At 34.0% G+C, this 19,673-nt stretch overlaps 1 protein-coding gene across 1 annotated transcript in view; it reads left to right on the top strand.

Annotated features, from left to right (window-relative positions):
* Nucleotides 1-19,673, top strand: part of Galnt13 (polypeptide N-acetylgalactosaminyltransferase 13) — a 474,675-nt gene that overhangs the window by 281,198 nt on the left and 173,804 nt on the right. The window contains exon 8 of the mRNA XM_075985188.1: nucleotides 12,390-12,507. Within this exon, the coding sequence (XP_075841303.1) occupies nucleotides 12,390-12,507 (118 nt within the window). The remainder of the gene's footprint in view (nucleotides 1-12,389; nucleotides 12,508-19,673) is intronic.

Here is a 19,673-nt window from a genome sequence, read left to right as displayed (position 1 = left end):
CAACACTACTAGGAATGATGAACTGATCTCATTCATTAAAGAAAAAAGTGACTAAGGAAGCGGTCATTATCCTCATATTTTGCAAACTAAAATAAAAGTTGAGTCATCCAACACACCATATTTTAGCCACACTTTGTGTAATTTTGGTGAAATACTATGAGAACCAATCCAATTTATTTCCTTTTTTTTTTACTTACTGAACATTATTTATTTTCTAAAGTAATGAAAAAATGGAAAAACCTCAGCATCTGCTGAAGGTTGGAGATTCTTATGGCAAAAGGTTAATTAATTCATGAGCACCGTTGTGTCAGCAGGCAGGTAATTTTCATCAGCAGAGCTGCGCTGTGAACTTTGTGTTTCTCATTTATTACTCAGAGATGCGACCATTTTTTGTCACACTCATGCAAACAGATAAATTATTCTATGTACGGAAGAAAGGTCTTTTCTCCACTTGATGAACAGAACTCTGAATACTTAAAGAGATCAAAGTAGATTTGAGGTTTTAGTTGTTTGAAGAAGAATGCTTAATTTAAAATGTCTCTTATGACAAAACTTTGTAGTCACTATAATTGACTCCTCATCACTCAGTAATACAAGTATGCAATTGCAATTATAGTGTACCCATTTGAACTTGTAACCTAAATTCAATCATAGTAATAATAAAATGTATAATGACAATACTATACCACACTATATTATTCTGACTGTACTATGCATTGGCCCTAGCATTTTTAATTGTAAAAAGAAAGAGGTATATAAACAGAAGTTTGGGATTACTTAGTTTTCTTTAATCAGTAAAGTTCTTTGAAAGCATTTAGCATTTCAACTGTCTGTACAATGCAGTGACCAAGTTTTTAAGCAAGAGACCATGATGTAGGAACCTATGTGCCAAGAGTGTTTCTAAATGTTTTCTGTTTGCTTAGATTTAGTGGTTCATACTTGCATCAAATCACCAATTTTGAAACGAGACACCTAAAACAAAATTTGGCATTTGTGGCTATCCAAAACTCTTGAGGCAATGCTTCAGCCTTTCTTCTAGTCTGCACCCAAGGGTGCTGAGTAGAAACATCTGTATATAAGAGGCACGAGAGTCTAGTATTACCCTCGTAACTCCTATGATTGTGTCTCTGACTCTAATCCTGAGTATCAGTTGTCATTTATCATCTTTCTTGTGCTTGGAGAAATAGAGTTTAGCACTTCTGTCTGTCTCAAACACAGGTGAGAGAAATATGTTTAATTTACATAATTAACTATGGTTATGGTCTTTATGTTTGTGACATTCAATTTGGAGTCCACTTCCTGAAAGTGACTGAGTTTGAAATACATTGAACACATTAGTCATATGAATATGTATGTATTACCCAACAAAATAAATCACCACTAGCAAAAAGGCTTCTTAATGAAGATAACCCTATCAAATTGGGGACTACCTTATTTCTGTGATAAAAATACCTTGACAAAAGGCAGCTTAGAATAGACGGGGTTTCTTTCAGCTTGCAATTTCAGTTTACAGTCCATTATAGCTGGTGAGTCAAGGAAATCAGAAAATGAAGCACCTCTTCCCATCACAGTAGAGAGAAGAGAGAAAGGAATGCAGGCATTTTCTAAACTAGATTTCTCTACTCTCATAAAATTCAGGGTCCTGAACTTCCGAATGGCGCTGTGCAAGTTGAGACTGGTTCTTCCCACATCAGTTGAGACACTCTAGATAATTTCCCCCAATTGTGCTCAGAGGACAGACTGATCTTCCCTGACCTCACTGAGACTCTGTGCAAACTGGGTTTAGTTGACAATTAAAACCAGCAGTCACTGAAATATTTTAGTCACTTTCATTCTAGCACATGATATTTGAAGTGATTTGATTTAGGTATTGACTTAAATATGATTCTGTGTGGAAATGTAGTTGCACGCAGCTTCTAGTCACAGTGCTGGACCCTGCACATACAAACACTTGCAGCAATCTCCTGCTGCAGAGCTATTTACTGTTCACTATTGGCCTTGCATGTTGTGAATGAAGCAAGAGGTCAGTACTTGCAGATTGATTGTGGGTGTATAGAAGTTAGCTATGTTAATACTATAGCAGTGCATATTTCTGGAAAAAAAACCTTGGTTAAATCTTAGTGGCTGTGTTAGTATTTTAATTATGATCTCTATTTGACCCTCAAGTAAATAGCTATAAAGATACTTGTTTTCACTTTAATTTCTCACTCACTAAAATATATTTCTTTATAGGAGACTTGCTAGTTATTTATCATTTATTAACTTTGCACTCTCCACATTATACCTCCCATTTTGTTGCTATAAATATTCTTAGTATTATTTCTTTCATTCTTGCATCCATTACTCTGTCAAATGTATTCTGAGAGTAAACAAAGAGCTTTAGATATTTATTTAATTCTGGCTCTGATGATGAATCACAACCAAGATTTCATTATTGGCTTTTATTCAGGACATATTTTACTCACTTTTATATATTTTATTATTAACATTTATCTCATCACAGTACTCGTTGTTATCTTAGAATTAAGTTTGTCTAAAATACAGCAAATAAATTTGATAGCATGATTATTATACCTTAGATTACGACTTCCATGTCATCATAGAAAATTTTCTCAACTACTTTCTCTGTAGCATTTTGGTGTACTATGAGAGAAGCAATGTACATAGAAGCTATATTTGGAAATAATCTGGTACTTTTTGACTTTAAAAATGAAAATTATTTTTCATTCATGCTTAAATCATGTAAGGAATTAAAGTTACAGAGAGTATTAAAAGGGGAATCTTCTTGACAGAAGTAAGCTGTATTTTAAACATATGCCTGATAATGGGACATGCATGCATTACATAAGTCAAACAACTTTTACTCACATTCAGGGGGCCTCATTTGGTCTTAGGCTGGTTCCCTTGCTATCAGGCCTGAGATGGAAGGCTGCATTAGCTCAAGAAAACTGTTTCAGTGACTATGTGAATAAGAAGGCATAAGACTAAACAGGCCCCACCTCCATCAATATCGTGTTTTCTTCTAGAGTGACTCTTCAAATGTATTTTTGCATAATTTACAATTTTCCTACTATTCATTAGGATTTTATGTCATTAATGTTGGTGTTTGTTTATTTTTCATTTTTTTCATAGAAACTTTAGTAGCTACTATTTCACTTATTTATCTCATACCCTAATTTACGTATCAAAAATTATTAAAGATTATTTTTGTCTTCAAATTTTATCTGTTTTCTGTTTCATTTTGTTTTGAGGAGTAGGTCTCATTTATCTCATGCTGATTTTTAATTTATTATTTAGCTGAGTATATTTTGAAGTTTATTATGAACTTTCTGCTTCCACCTACCCAGTTCTAGCATTATACATGGCATGTCCTATTATATCTGATTTTATGCAGGAATGGAATCCAGGATTTAACGCGTACTAAGAAAACAATACGCGTACTAAGAAAACAATGGACTAAATGACCGATATGCCCAGCCTCTAAGTGCCCTCTCCCTGAGTTACACCTTCAGGCTTTGTGTTACACGGTTCTTTAACCTACAGTTTGTTTAAAACTCATTTTACCTTGTTTTCTCTTCCTAGTTTTGTCATTCTGACTGCTCAAGTCTTCAGTCACTCCAGTTTCCAGTTTCTTTTGTGTAATACTTAAAAGTACATACTAAGTTCTGTGAAATCATCTATGGAGAAAACATTCTTTTTGTTAAAAAAAAAACCCTATCTTTTCTCATTTTACATGCCAAATCCATTTCCCACTACCTAACCTCTTCCTGCCCCCTCCACCCTCCTCCTCTCCCAACCCCCATCCTCTTTTCAGAGAGGGTAGGGCTTCCCATGTGGAATCAATAAAGCCTAGTATGTTGATTTGTGGCAGGACTGAAGACCACCCCACTATATCTAGGCTGAGCAAGTTATCTCTCCATAGATAATGGGTTCCAAAATGCCAGAACAAGCAATAGGGATAAATTCTGATCCCTCTGCCAGTGGCTCCAGTCTGTCCCAGCCAAACAACTGTCACTCACATTCAGTGGACCTAGTTTGGCCTTAGGCTGGTTCCTTTGCTGTCAGGCCTGAGATAGAAGGCTTCCATTAGCTCAGGAAAGCTGTTTCAGTGGGTGTCCCCATCATGATCTTGATCTCTGATCATATTCTCATTCCTCCCTCTTTTCAACTGGGCTTTTGAGAGCTCATACTGATGCTCTACTATGGTTCTCTGCATCTGCTTCCATTAGTTACTGGAGGTAAGTCATATGGTGACATTTAAGATAGTCATAAGTCTGACTGCAGGACAAGACCACTTTAGGCATCTTCTCTACAATTTCTTGGAGTCTTAGCTGGGGTCATCCTTGTGGATTCCTGGGAATTTCTCTAGTGCCAGATTTCTTGCTAGCTTTGTAAATGCTCCCTCAATCAAGATCTCTTTTTTTCTCTGTCTCTTTCCTTTTCCAATCTTGACCATTCCTTTCCCTCTAGTTCTCCTTCCCCGTCCTCTTCTTCCTTAGTCCTCCTCTTCATCCTTCCTTCTCCCCCCACCATCATGCTCCCAATTTTCTCAGGAGATTTTTGTCTATTTTCTCTTCCCAGGAGAATCTATGTGTTTCTCTTAGGGTTCTCCTTGTTACTTATCTTCTCTGGGCTAATGGAATGTAAACTCCTTAACCTTTCATTTGTAGCTAGTATTCACCTATGAGTGGGTCTATGCTCATTTTTCTGGGTTTGAGCTACCTCACTCAGAATCTTTTTTTTTTAGTTCCATTCACACTGACTAGTACTTTATTGTGTAAATGTACCACATTTTCTTTAAACATTCTTCTGTTGAGGGTCATCTAGGTTGTTTCCAGGTTTTGACTACTATAAATAGTGGTGCTATGAACATAGTTGAACAAATATCTTTACAGTATGGTTGAGCATCCTATAGGTATATGCCAAAGAGTGGTGTTTCTGGGTCTTGCAGTAGATTGATTCCCAATTTTCTGAGAAACTGCCATACTGGTTTCCAGAGTGGTTGTACATGTTTGCATTACCACGAGCAATAGAGGAGTGTTCCCCTTACTCCACATCCCCTTCAGCAAAAGCTGTCATTGGTGTTTTTTATCTCAGCCATTCTGACAGGTGTAAGATGGCATCTCAGAGTTGTTTTGATTTCTATTTTTACATCAATGTTCATGAGTAAGATTAGTCTGTAAATCTATTTTTGGTTGAGTCTCTATGTGGTTTTGGTATCAGCGTAAATGTAGCCTTGTAAGAATTGACAACATACCTTCTGTTTCTATTATGTGAAACAGTTTGAGGAGCATAGGTATTTGCTCTTCTTTGAAGTTCTGGTTAAATTCTACACTAAAACCATTGGGTCCTGGGTTTTTTTTGTGGGGGGTAACTTTTTATTACAGCTTCTATTTCTTTCAGGTTATAGGCCTATTTAAATTGTTCACCTGATCTTGATTTAATTTTGGTATGTGGTACCTATCCAGAAAATTGTCCATTTCTTTTACATTTTTTAACTTTGTGGAGTACAGGTTTTTGTAGTATGACCTAATTATTCTCTTGATTTCCTCAATGTCTGTTGTTATGTCTCTCATTTCTAATTTTGTTAATTTGGATGTTCTCTCTCTGCCTTTTGATTAGTTTGGATAATAGTTTTTCTACCATGTTGATTTTCTCAAAGAACAAGCTCTTTGTTTCATTAATTCTTTGTATTGTTTTCTTTGTTTCTATTTTATTGATTTCGGCCCTATTACCAATGGACTTGGAAGTAGGGTGCCAAGGTTACTGACTGACCACTTATCTCTTGATATGCTGGGTGCAGTTGCAACCTGTGCTTCAGAGTTCCTCTGAGGTTGCAGGGAATGGGTAGGTTTGGGGGTGAAGTGAGCCTTTTAGCTTATTGAGCTAAATAATAGTGTATTTTTTAGCCCATTAGAAATTCCAATTGATACTTTTCAGTCTATCTAAATACTATTAAATATGAGAAAAATAGGACTAGATAGGAATAAAACGTAGTATAACTTTAGGCAACAAACTATCAAAACAAAAAACACAGGGAATGTAAAAATTTTGAGCAGAATTAAATGAAAAAAAAGGTTATGCATTGATGGTTGCACTAGTACCATTTCTGCATTCTCCAAGTCTAATATATATGGTTTGGAAAGATTGTAAGCAATTCATCTTCAGTAGAATTGTTGAAGCCATATTCTTTACAGAAAAACAATGTGTTTGTATTTTCTTATTTCCTGATGGAGGACATTTTATGAGATTTTTATTACAGTGTATTGAAGTGAGAATAAAGAAGGTGGTATACAAATTTTTTTGTGTAATTCTTTAAACCGTATGAGATTTATTTACTTAAAAATGCTGCTATAGTTGTCAAAGCATTTGAATTCAACTGGTTCCAGGTAGCCCTGTTGCTCATTTTGACACCTCAAGTGTGAAATGAAAGTATGGCAGCGGCAGCAATAAAGCCATTTCCATCAAGTATTAATCATCCTTTTGGAGATTAAGATATCAAATTATGAGTATTATAGAAAAAATAAAGACAAGTTAAAGGCAGGATTTTTCTGTATTAGAAGTGAGGCTTTTAAAAATAAGACAAAATATTCAAGTTCCAGACTTTTTAGGAAATGGTTTCTTTACCCACAAAAGAGGGTTTTGCACACAATATTTTAACCTCTAAAACAGCACTGGAATTTGTTTTCAACCACCTAAGGGCTGAGTAAATTTCTTGCCTAGTGTCTTAGCCAGATAAACCCTTCTAAAATTAGCAATATCTTCTCTAGAGCCAAACACAACTCTATGAAACCAATCAAAAAATGATTGTTAGGCTATGCAATATCCCACAGCACTTGCTTTGTCTGTAACACTCATAAATTACATCCAACATTTAATATCAGTTATCTCAAGAGAAAGGGCCTGTGTCTTTTCTTGCTTTCTTTCATCTGGATACATTTTACAGTGTGAAAAAGGAAGGAGAAACAACGTTTAGTTTCCATCTAATTTTGAAGTACTGAATCAAACAAAGCCACCATATTTGATTATTGAATAAAATAAAACACTTGGAAAGTTCAGCACTGTAACATCATTAAAACAGATTTAACCTTAAAAATCTAAAACATATCATTTTTACATTGTATTATCCTATAGGAATTGTTTTAGGTAAACATGTAGTGAGGAATGGAAAAATGCATTTAGTGCAAGGGAGGAAGTGAGAAAAACACATATTAGACATGAGCTTCACCGTTAAAAGCAAATGGTAAAAGAACTCACAAAACTACAGAACATAGAATGAAACCAACACCCAGGAAGGCCCTAAGAAGTACACAGATCATCCAAGGCATGATAGTTATTAAGTGAACACACAGGCAAAAATTGTAATGCTGTATTTTACATAAAAGACATATGCTAGTCTAAGCACTTACCTACAATCAAACTGAAGCCAGATGAGAACGTGGAAGGACTATCAATAAGGATCATAAAAAGAGTAGATGCAGAAAACTCTGTAGAAAACTCAATGAGAGCCAGCTGTAGAAAGAATTTCAAGCAGGTAGGCTGATGGATGGTGTTAAATGGTCTCAGAGCAAACAGTTAAGGAAAGGCTGCCTGACCTCAGAATCAATGGGGACCCTTCGGAAAGAACTTATTGCTGTGGCAGGAGACAGATCCAACTTCACATAAGAGGTGAAAGGGAATCAAGGGAGTATGCAGAAAGCATCCTTTCAGTGTGGTTTCCAGTAAGGCCATAGGAAATGTCAGTTCCTCATATAAAAGAATCCTGAGGTGGAGTGAAGATTACTTTGGTTCAATATAGACTTCAACTGAGCAGGTGTGTAAGCTCAGAGCTACAATCTAGGAGTTTATGGCCTGAAACATAAATGCAACAAGAAATGAACAAGGGCCAATTGTAGTCACGAGAGCTAGCTGAGGTCATGGCATATATGTTAACCGGTAAGAGAAAATCAAATTTATTTGCTTGAGGAATAAGAGAGGTATGGAGAAATAAGAGGGTATGAAGAAGATCCATAAACATATCCATGGAGACCATGAGGGCATTCATACTTATTGACTGGGGATGTTGGGTTCTGTGAATTGCATGAATCCCTAGATAATTAAGAGGAATTCAAATGTTAAAAAATACACTTGACTATAAGATATATAGCACAAACAATTGGTTTGTGTATCAAGTATGAAGTCTATAGCTTGGAATTTAAGAACCAGTTGGCTCATCTCACTATTTTTACAGGCCTTCTCTGGGTCTCAGAATTGGAAGAACTATATTACAACTTTCTCAGGCACATTGCAGTGAAGAAAGTACTGGCTTACTCAAAACAAGAGCGCACAGTCAGTACTTCTCAGATGCGGCAGAACACTGTAAAGGGTATGGGAAGATGAAGGAAAAATCCCCAAAGAGGTTACACTTGTGAGCTTGTAGGTTAACTCAGGAATCTTAAGCATGAACAGAGGATGGCAATTACTATCAATAACAATGTGAACAAGGAAACGTTAGCTAACATATTAAACTTATTAATGGTTTATTGAGTACTAGGCAGTGTACTGTTTTGCATGTAGTATCTCAATTTTTTCTTCATCTGGCCATACAAAATTTGTAGTATTTACAGTCATTTGGATGATTATTACCCAGCCCACGTTGCTGAATTTGGTTGGTGATTTCATCACGATATAGATGCACCTTGTAAATTATTTCAGCCAATTTAATGGTGATCAGCCTTTTCATTTTCATTTTCCAGGCATTGAACACTTAAAATGCAGGCACATACTTGAATACATAGCTCATTTGTGATATTTTAAAGCAGTTAGCATGGGATGAATATGCTAAGCAACATGGACAATGTTTATATTTATTTAATATTATGAAGCAAACAATTCAAACAAACTAATAACTCAAGTATAAATCAAATCTCTCTGAAAATTTCTGTCTTCAGAAATTATAAGATTACATTTTGGAATTATATTCTGATTTTGTTTCCTACCATTCCAGATAAGTGAAAGTTATTTGATTCATTGTTATAGCTACAGATAGTTTATTTTTATCCATTCTGTTTTCCTCACACATTTATAAGAAAGATGATTAACTGCAAGATGAAATTTAATGCACACAATTAAATGCATTAACACTTTATGAAGAAGAAGCTAAGTAGATGACCTCTCACCTGATTATTAAAAATGCATCACTTAACATTTTTAAGTATCTGGTTGTATAATGATGGGATAATTGAAGCACTTTTTGTCCCTCATTGTATGAAATAGACTCTGTAGTACTATAGTACCTTGTGGAGTTATTATCATAGATTTCCCAAGGCCCAGTCAGGTGACTTTATCTCTACTTCATAATTAACGTCTGTTTAGCTTTGTTAGAGTTCCACAATACAACTCAGGAAGTCAATGATAGGAACCTAGGAAGAGCAGACAAAGCAGAACAGCTTCAAGACCATCAAGTTGAAACTACAGCAACTGACAGACAGCTCAATACCTGAATATAAAGTCATGAACACACAGGAGAAATAGTTGTGCAAGATGGTTGATGTCCACCTACAGCATTATTCGGCAGTTTTACAAACAATTATACTATTTAATTAGAAAACATTAGCATAATCTTTAGCAGAGGGCAATATAATTTCTATAAAACAATGAATATTGTTGGTTTGCTCTGACAAATCTGACAAAATAAGGACGTGTATTCCAAATTTAAATTACTTTTTCACTGCCTCATTGCTTTGGCAGAGAATTAGAATGAGCAGGGAACTCTCCACAGTACTATTCTCTACCAAATCCATGTCACTGTAGCCTCAGTTTATGGTGAATAATAACCAAGTGTGAAAATTGTTTCTGAAAGACACCCCATAGCTAACTGTAGTGGGCTGCCTCCAATCTTATGATTTTAGTGCTGATTTTGATTATTTCTTTCTGTCTACTCCTTTTGATGTGTGGTACCTTCTTTTTGTTCTAGAGCTTAGAAGTATAATATAGGTGCTTAGTGCCAAGAATTTGTCTCTTAGAACAGTTTTCATTGTTTTCCACCAAGTTTGGGTATGTTGTATATTCATTTAGCCAATCCTAGAAAGTCCTTAATTCCTTTCTTAATCTCTGTATTGACCAATTTTTATTCAGTACCGAATTGTTCCGTTTCCTTGAGCTTTTAAACTTTTTTTCTGTTGTTAATATCCAGCTTTAGTCTGTGATGGTCAGATAAAATACAGGGTGTTATTGCAGTTTTCTTATATCTGTGGAGACTTTGCTATGTCTAGGTATGTGGTCAGTTTTGGAGAATGTTTAATGAGATTTTGAGAAGAAGGTATATTATTTTTTGTCTGAGTGATATTTGTTAGATTTAGCATTTCTGTGTTTAGTTTCTGTCTGGATGACCTATCTCTTGCTGAGGGATGGATATTGAAGTCTCCCTCCATAGGTGGATAACGGTCAATATGTGTTTCTTTTCTTGTGAAGTCTATTTGGTATTCTGTTGTTTCTTATACCTTGATAGGTATTTACTTTTTTTAGGGTAGGGGTGTTTTCTATTATGAATTGTTGAAAATATTTTCTGTTATTTGATCTTGGTTTCTTTCTTTCCTCTATTCCTATTATTCTGAGCATTGGTCTTATCATATTGTCTCAGATTTCCTGGATATTTTTGGTACAATTCTTCTACTTTTAACCTTTTTTTCTGGCTGAGATATCCATATATTCTGCTTTGCCTTAATTCCCGAGTTTCTTTGTTCCATCTCTTGTATTCTTTTAGTGAAGCTTGACTCTGAGATTCCTGTGTGAGTTTTTAAGTTTTTCATTTCTAGACTTCCCTCAGTTTGGGTTTTATTTTTTGATTTGATTCCTGATTTAAAACCTTCAACTACTTTTTATTTATATCCTCCCACCTACTGCTACTTGGTATCTCATACATTCCTTTAAGGGATTCATTCACTTTCTCTTTAAGAACCTCTGTCTTATCCATAAATGCTATTTTATGATATTTTTCTTGTACTTAATTATAGTGTAATTTTCTGAGCCTACTGTGGCAGAGTTGCTGGGCTTGAGGAGAGGCACATTTTTCTACTTGTATTTTTATGCTCAAGTCTAGCTATTTGGGTCTGGGAAGATTCTAATTTTGTTTTCGATATCTGGTTTTGTCTTTTTGGGTAGGTATTTTGTTCCCTTTTGTTTGATTGTTTTTTGGTTTTTATTTTTGTTTATTTTTCCCTCTCTGCTTCTTAGGAAAGTGTGTTGGTTGTTTGTTGTCTGGTGAGAAATTCTTCTGGGTTCTTGCTATATGTAACCAAAAAAAGGGAGGAAAGAAGGTTGTTACATGAGGATTTGCTTAGTGTTCTAGGAATAGTGGCAAAGTGAAGAGAAATCAACGTACATGGTCAGCTATAAATCTCTTGGAATGAAACTCAGGGATTGGATATGGAAGAGCTGAGACAGAGATGAAAATCTCCACTCAGCCTACCTGAGTCCCTGACCTGAATTGGTTGTTCATTCTTAGGAAGTGTCTGCTAGCTTTGGAACTTCAATGAAGTCCTGAGTGTAGGAAGGGTAATTAGAAGTGGATGATTTGGATGATCCACTGAAGATGGATGCAGAATGCATGGTCGGATGTAAACTTAGAGAAGAGACTGGGGATTTGAATTTGGAGGAGAGGAGGGATGGTGAAGATCTACAGTTAACCTACCTGTTTCTTTGGCCAGATTTGATATTTTAGTTCTTATTGAGGAATTTTGAACATGAGAGCCAAATAAAAATTTATTTGTAGATAGGACATTTTAGAATCCATGTTAAAATCTTTTAAACCTCTGACTAGTATGTAAGATTTGTCTGTATCATTTGATTTGGACAATTTTATCTTAAAAATATCCAATGAATAATAACAATTTGGATATAAAAGCTCCTTTGCCTCTTTTGTTTAAAATGATTTTGTAACCAATATTAGATATCTCCTGCAGACATTTTCATAGCAGTTTATACTTCTGAATTGAGAAAGCACATTCTCAACTTCAAACTAATATGATCTGTAATTCTGTGGCCAAGTTCACAGCTGGTGTCTTTGAGATCAGGCAATCTCTTTAAAGACTATGTAAAAGGCAACACCTTTTCCTTGCTCTGCCTCAGGGTTTGTAGAAGCGTCAGATTTAACTGGACAGTATTTCTTCAATGCTTCTGTTTTATCACCTATAATTTAAAAAAGTAATTTAAAGATGTTTTGTAAATGTGTGAAATACAAATGCAATTTAAAATTTTTAAATGCTTTCACACTTTGACATTGTGTTTCCAATGAATTTTTGAGGAATATTTTAGCATTTAAGATGTCAAAACTATTTGCTGTAGTAATACTAAACTCCATACATTGTTTTCAAAACATATTCTTTTCTTTTTGTTTTGTTTTCAACTAGGACCCCTACTATGGCTGGTGGCCTATTTTCTATTGACAGAAACTACTTTGAAGAGATAGGAACATACGATGCAGGAATGGATATCTGGGGTGGAGAGAATCTTGAAATGTCTTTTAGGGTAATTGAATTTTTCTTTATTTTTAAACTCTGAACATCGTATGTGGTAGCATGCACCTATCACACTCAATAATTTGTTGTCAATTTTTCCTAAGTAATGAAATTTACTGATCATTTGGTCAATGTGTGTTTATTTAAAACTTTTACTAGAATCTTATTGCATGCAATGTTTATTGTTAAATTTGGAATTATATTAAATTTACATTTTCCAAATCATTTTCATGTATAGCCAAAATGTGTTAGGGTTTTCCCTTGTTAGAGCAGAGTGGCTTCAATTTCTGATTGAAGCATTTCTCCATCAACCAATCTAGTCTTCTTTACCTGATAATTGGAGGTGTTTATGTGACCTGAACTGCAAATGTGGCATGAATTTGTTCTTAAGGAACTTTAAGAAAAACTGTGGTCAAAGAATTTTGATAATTCTTCAAGAATCATTAATGCTTTTGCAACCAAAGACATTAGTGTTTAATATATTTATTTGAAAAATCCAAATTTACTTGATTAAAAATAAACTTTCAAAGACATGAGATTTGAGGTCAAAGGTTACATAAGATCATTGAACATTTCTAGGCAAAAATGGAAATGCAGCCTCCAAATGTATCTTTATTCTAGGATGTAGAAAAGAGATTTCACATATTTTACCTTCAACCACACAGATTCTTTTAAAAAGAACTATTTTAATAAGACTAACTATTCCTTAATAAAATTCAATACAAAGCACTTACAGCAATAGCATTTTTAACAAAATCATCCGTAAAATTAAATGAGCAGAGTCTGAATACATTAATGTAATCAGTTGAAAATTAGTTTTGAACTTCAATTTGTAAGTTTGTTTTCCACTAACACAAAAATATGTGATACTGTGTAAGAAATTGTTCAAACTTGGGGGATTGGAAAGATGTTGTGATGCTTTAAAGTACTTGCTGTTCTTGTAGACACTACAAGTGGATTCAGATTTAATTCCCAGCACCTTCATGGTCCACCACAATCATTGTAACTCTAGTCCTGAACATCTCCATTATCTTCCAACTATGCAGGCACCAGGCACATGTGGTGCACACACACACACACACACACACACACATACATACATAAAAATAAGATAAAATAAAATAAGAAAATATGCACCAGCATTTTTAAAGATTTTCATAAAATTATTGAATAAAGTTTCAATTTTTAATTTAGAATTTAGTTGTTTGAGGTAGTTGAAATGTTTTAAAAGCAATAGAACTGACTTTTTTCAACACATATATCTATAAGTCGGATGATTATCATGACCATAAATAGAGTATTTTGTTTATTTCTTTATATATTTATATTATGTGTGACTTGTCAATAAAAAGTTAGAACCATTATTAGAACTGTCTTTTTACTATCAGGCTTAAGTAATATTTTTTTGAAGAAACTTTGAAGATATTTGGAGGCAGTGTCTTTTAATATAGATCTACAAATGACAAAAATAAGAAATGAATCAATAAATCAAATAAGCAAACAAATAAAAATAAGAAAGAAAGGGAGGAAAAATATTAATAAACACAAAGTCATTTGCTTTTATTTTTATAGGATATAATACAAGTCTGTAAGTTCTTATTCACAGATTTTCTGGGCATTTTCTGGGATTGTGTGAAAAAAAACAATCAACAGAACAACAGTCCAGTTACTGCTATCCCAACTGTTTACCTTCTCTGTGTTTTTCACCTTCTTAAAGTGTCAGATTATCTCCGTTCTACATATTAGGCTTGTTATCTATCTATAGACCCACTTACTTTGATTACATACCTTCCACATTTGAGGGAGACTGCATGACATATTCAATAAACTACATGACTAATAGGATTATTAGGAAAAGCCTGATCAGGAAATATGACAGAGTTACACATGTGTAGAAGGGGGCGTGCAGATATCAGGAAAGCAGTTGGAAGGCAACTGAGGGCCTTACGAATAATGAGTACCCTGAAAAATGACAGGAGATTCTGTGCTCGACTACTTAGGGATATTAACAAATTAAAGTAACTGTTTTCAAAGGTTTAAGACATTATTGCTTTAAGCACCATCACCACTACCCCCTCCCAATTTGTCTGTGGATTGATCTCAGAATATATTGTGATATTTGCTAAAAACCTTGATTGACTATCCAGGTTACATATTTTATGATAGATGTATATTTAACATAGGATGCAAAGATGACTAAGGCATGATATTTTCTTGTTCTAAAGGTGCAGCAGCATTCATATAAGACATAGGTGTTATTGGCAAAAATAATAGATATTTTTTCTTATATATGTCAAATAATTTCATGTGCACAAGTCCATTCAACTCAGCTGAAGAAGTGACTATCATAGTAATACTTGTGTGGTTTTGGAGTTGTGGAGTTTTCGGTTAGCACTCTAAGCAAAACATTAGAAATATTGGAATTTGAAACATAAGTATACTGGGAAGGCTTAAGGAAATTTGAAACAAAAGAAAGGAAAGTATTGCCAATTGTCTTTTATTTTTCGTTGTGGTACCACTTTGTTTATAATGATTATTGCGATCATGTAGACATTCTAGACACTAGCAAGTTAGATAAAGTTATAGACTTCACAGCAACAGTGTTTCTATCTCCTTAGTAACAATCAATTTAAACACAGCAGTAAAGCATTACAAGATAACTTTGAAGCAAGAAAATAAACTTCCTTACCACAGTATAATAGTACCTCTGCTGGTGTTGGTAGTAATTTGAGTATAGGATTGCCAAGAACCAAAGCTAGCATTCTGTGATCATAAGTTCTGTTGCTATGTGTCCTGCACTACATCCTCAGCCATAACGTAACAGACTGAAAAGTTGCCTAAAGAAAGGATGAGACTATCACATAAATGCATTTGCTTTCCAGATTTCCAATATGGTTGCCTCATTTGTGATATCTTATTTTGAATGATCTCTCCTGCGGTAGAAAAATGTGTATCCAGCAGGCATGAGAATAGCTAGAGGGTGATTCTAGTACCTCAGCAAAAATTTAGTTTCCGATCTTTCTCCCCACTAAACCGTACATGTCACAGACATAACAAAATCCTAAGGATAATATCTAGATAGAAATGAACTAATAAATGAGTTAATTTTATCTGTATTTATTGAATTCAATAAATTCTGAGTATATAATACTGATAGAGAAGCTTGATGGTCTTGTGGAACTTATATTTTAGTAGGGCATTGGTGATGCACAAATCCATGAAGTGTATTAATATATGACCCATTAGTGTTTAAGAAAATAATCACAGTTCACGACAAGGAACTGGTAATTGTTGGAAGGTGGTAAGGGGTTGAGATTTTGCAGTTTATAGATTTGTAGATTTTATAGAAGGAAACCTGAGTGGGTAATAAACGATAAATTAAGTGAAATTTGAATTACTATAAAAGTGTCAGCTCTCTTCCTATGGTAATTTTATTAGCGTGTTACCCAACATATCTTGCTGTCAAAATTCTTTGCATTTCATAAACAATAGCACATGGAACAGTAATAATAACACAAAGACTAGTGGTTCTAATACTCCACATCGTTTGGTACATGTGACAATGGAAATAGTCTGCCAGCTGATGAATTGGTTAAGCTGTTTTAGGAAGAAGGTCTGAGAAAGCACAACTGGTAGGACCTTCCTACAAGCCTTGATAGACTAATGCTTGGAAGTTTGTATTGAAAGTTAAGCAGCCTGAGCCCAAAACTAAACTCTACTACTATCTTTGGAGGAAAGTTGGAATAGGTTAGTATATTTCTGAAGTTTTAGTTCATCCATTTCTAAAATGGAAAAGTCAGAGCAATACATTATATGTTCAAAAAGAGAGACAAAATAAATTATGGATACAGTTTTGAATATACAGTTTCCCATAGATGAAATGTATCCTAGACGTCATCTCTTGAACTATGGTAATAAATTATGGATACAGTTTTGAATATACTGTTTCCCACAGGTGAATTGTATCCTAGAAGTCATCTCTTGAAATATGGTTATAAGCTTTGCACAAACCACATCATTGCTGAGTATCATTTAATAACAACCTTTCTGGAAAATCTTGTCATGAGAAAATGCATCTAAAAAGCCTTTCGATACCTGAATATGTAACACATATATAATGTGTCTCCCAAGTTCCTCACATGAGAAGAAATAATAAGGGAAAAACTATGTTGAATGAGTTATAAAAGAGTAAAATTTTAAAGAAACATGATAGGAACAAAAGTCTGTTTCTTTAGGAAAGTTGAAACAATTCTTTATGAACTTGTGGAAAACAGAAAGCCGACAAATATTACCAATGTTGAAAAAGAGAAAGGAGACATACTGATAGATTTTTGAGCTATAAAATGTGTAAAAATAGTTAGGACAATATAGAATTAACTGTGTAATTCCAATTGTATAATTCTGTACTATCCAAACAATTATTATACGTTTTATCCTAGGAAATTATAAAATGGGCAATTTCCTTAAAAGTAAAAGTGTTAAAGCACATTGGAAATCAACAATTAGTCTCACATCTAGTAAAGAAATATATGCGACATAGGGAATATCTTCAGACCAGAACTTTATAGCCAGATAACACTGATGGTAAATTTTATCAAAGATTTCTATTGGAATACATAGATTTCAACACAAATATTTTTTAAAAAATTAAAGTACAAAGCAATGTCACTTGTGAACATGGATTTTAAAAAAAGCTTACAAAACTTTATCAGTTAATCTTTCTAATTAAAAATAATAACTTCAAGTGGAAATCATCACAGAGATATAATTTTCACTGAATGTTTAAAAACCAGTCAATTTAAATCTCAATACTAACAAAATAGAAGATAAAAATAAATTGACCAAATGAATGGATTTGTGAAAAGATCTAACAAAATTATATTGTTCTGCTTTTAGATAAAGCAAAGGAAAAATTCTTTGAACAAATGAATTATTGAAATGTCAGTAACAGGGTTCCAGTGGGAAAAAAATAATGAAGATTGAATATAAAATCTATACACTTTTAGCAGTAAAAAATGGAATGTAGGATCTTTGTAAATTTTTTGGTGATTAAGACTCCATTTGATCCCAGCACTTGGGAGGCAGAGGCAGGCAAATCTCTGTGAATTCGAGGCCAGTCTGGTCTACAAGAACTAGTTCCGGACAGGCACCAAAGCTACAGTGAAACCTTTCCTCAAAAACAAAGCAAAAACAAAAACAAAGGATCTTAGTCTGTTTGGAAGCACACCTTCCTAGGCCTGGATGGAGGGGGTGGAGGGCCTTGGACTTCCCACAGTGCAGGGAACCCTGCCCTCTCTTAGGACTGGAGAGGGAGAGTGAGGGAAATAGGAGGAGGGGAGGAGGTGAAAATTATGAATGGTATTATTTATAAAGCAATAAAAATTAAAAAAACAAACAAAAGCTCCATTTGAGCAGGAAGTAGGGAAAGATAAACTATAAACCCACATAACTGCCCTTTGGGAATTCCAACCTGGCAAACAGAATGAGACAAGCAACAGAAAAGCTACCTAGCAAGGCTAACCAAGTATTTTTTAATTGATTTTTATTGATCTCTACATTTTTCTCTGCCCCCCCTCCCTGCCTCTCCCTTCCTCTTCAACCCTCTCCCAAGGTCCTCATGTTCCCAATTTACTCAGGATATCTTGTCTTTTTCTACTTCCATGTAGAATAGATCTTAGCGTCCTCATTATTGTCTAGGTTCTTAGGTTCTCTGGGATTGTGAATTTGTTGGCTGGTTTTCTTTGCTTTATGTTTAAAAACCACATGTGATAACCAAGTCTTTGAACTCTAGGTTTGACTAGGAAACCTCACTTATGTCAATAAAGCAGATGTAATTGAAGGATAGGAATTGAAGATGTTTAGTAACATCAACCTTGAGTTAACACACTTAACACACACACACACACACGTTCAGAAGTGTGTGTGCAGTAACTTCCATGTATATACACATGCATACCAAATACACACTTAATAAATATAACAGAAAGATGAGGAAAAGATGAAGTTGGCATTCTTGCTAGTTCTACTTAAATTTATAGTGGAACTTTTGGTTGCACAATGTTATGAAAATAAAAGCAAAACATCCTAGGGAGGAAAATATTAAGACTGTCATTGAGTATTGGCTTAAAAATCTCAAAAACAAACAGAATTTATAAAATACTGCTAGAATACACAACAGTTACTTTCATTTCTATATAGGACCCAACTTAATCAAACTGAAAAAATTGCTATTATAGCACCAAAAATGTGATATAATGATTATCAGACAATAATAAAATTGCAATTTCCTACTGTGAAAAGAAAAATATCTAAATAAATTTAAAATGTACTATATTTATTTGCTGATAGCTTCTACATCATAAAGAGTGCTTCGTTCTCCCTTGCCTTAGTACGAAGCAGACTACAGAAGATTTTTATATATAGAATTCGACAAACATTCTAATACCAATATAAAAACACAAGTGTTGTAGAATGCTTAAAATCACTTTAGTAAAACAAAAAGTTGAACAATAGTATGAATTAAAATGTACTGCTAGTTATAGTAAATAAGACTGTAGAACATCAATAAATACAAGGCAATATAAGAAATCTGAAAATCTGGAAACAAACCCACCAATATATGAGCATAATTTTGTTGGCAAATACTCAAAGGCTGGTCAGGAAAAAAATAATGTATTTTCAATAAATGGGATTGGAACACTGGAAATACTTATAGAAAAAAATATTTGTTTAAAATTCAAAAATAATGATTAATTCAAATGTAGGCCTATAGTTACACAAAAAATACATTTGGGAATATAAAGTTTGATTATTATTGTGAAGCTACTATTTTTATTATTGGTATTAACATTAATGATCAATATTTTATTAATAACTGATCATTTGATTTAGAGAGAGAACTTTGCTATCTGTGTACCAATTTTCTTTTCTTACAAATTCCATTGCAAAATTCAATACATTTGTTTGGTTTATATAAGCAAGGAAGAGGTCTTGGTGTATGAAATTGATTTCTTTTCAAACTCTAGAAGTAATGGGGTGGAAAGAAGTTAGAAACAGCATAAAAATGACAAGGAGAGAGTCCAAAAAACAGTGTGAAAAGAAGCTAAAGAAACTGTTCTACAATATTTTTATAAATTAATTTTCTGCTTAAGGAAAAGATATTATCTGTCAATGTAG

Source organism: Microtus pennsylvanicus, chromosome 9, assembly GCF_037038515.1.
Source record: "Microtus pennsylvanicus isolate mMicPen1 chromosome 9, mMicPen1.hap1, whole genome shotgun sequence".
Taxonomy (NCBI): Eukaryota; Metazoa; Chordata; class Mammalia; order Rodentia; family Cricetidae; genus Microtus; species Microtus pennsylvanicus.
The sequence above is the reverse complement of the archived record's forward strand: the minus strand, read 5'-3'. Positions and strand labels throughout refer to the sequence as shown.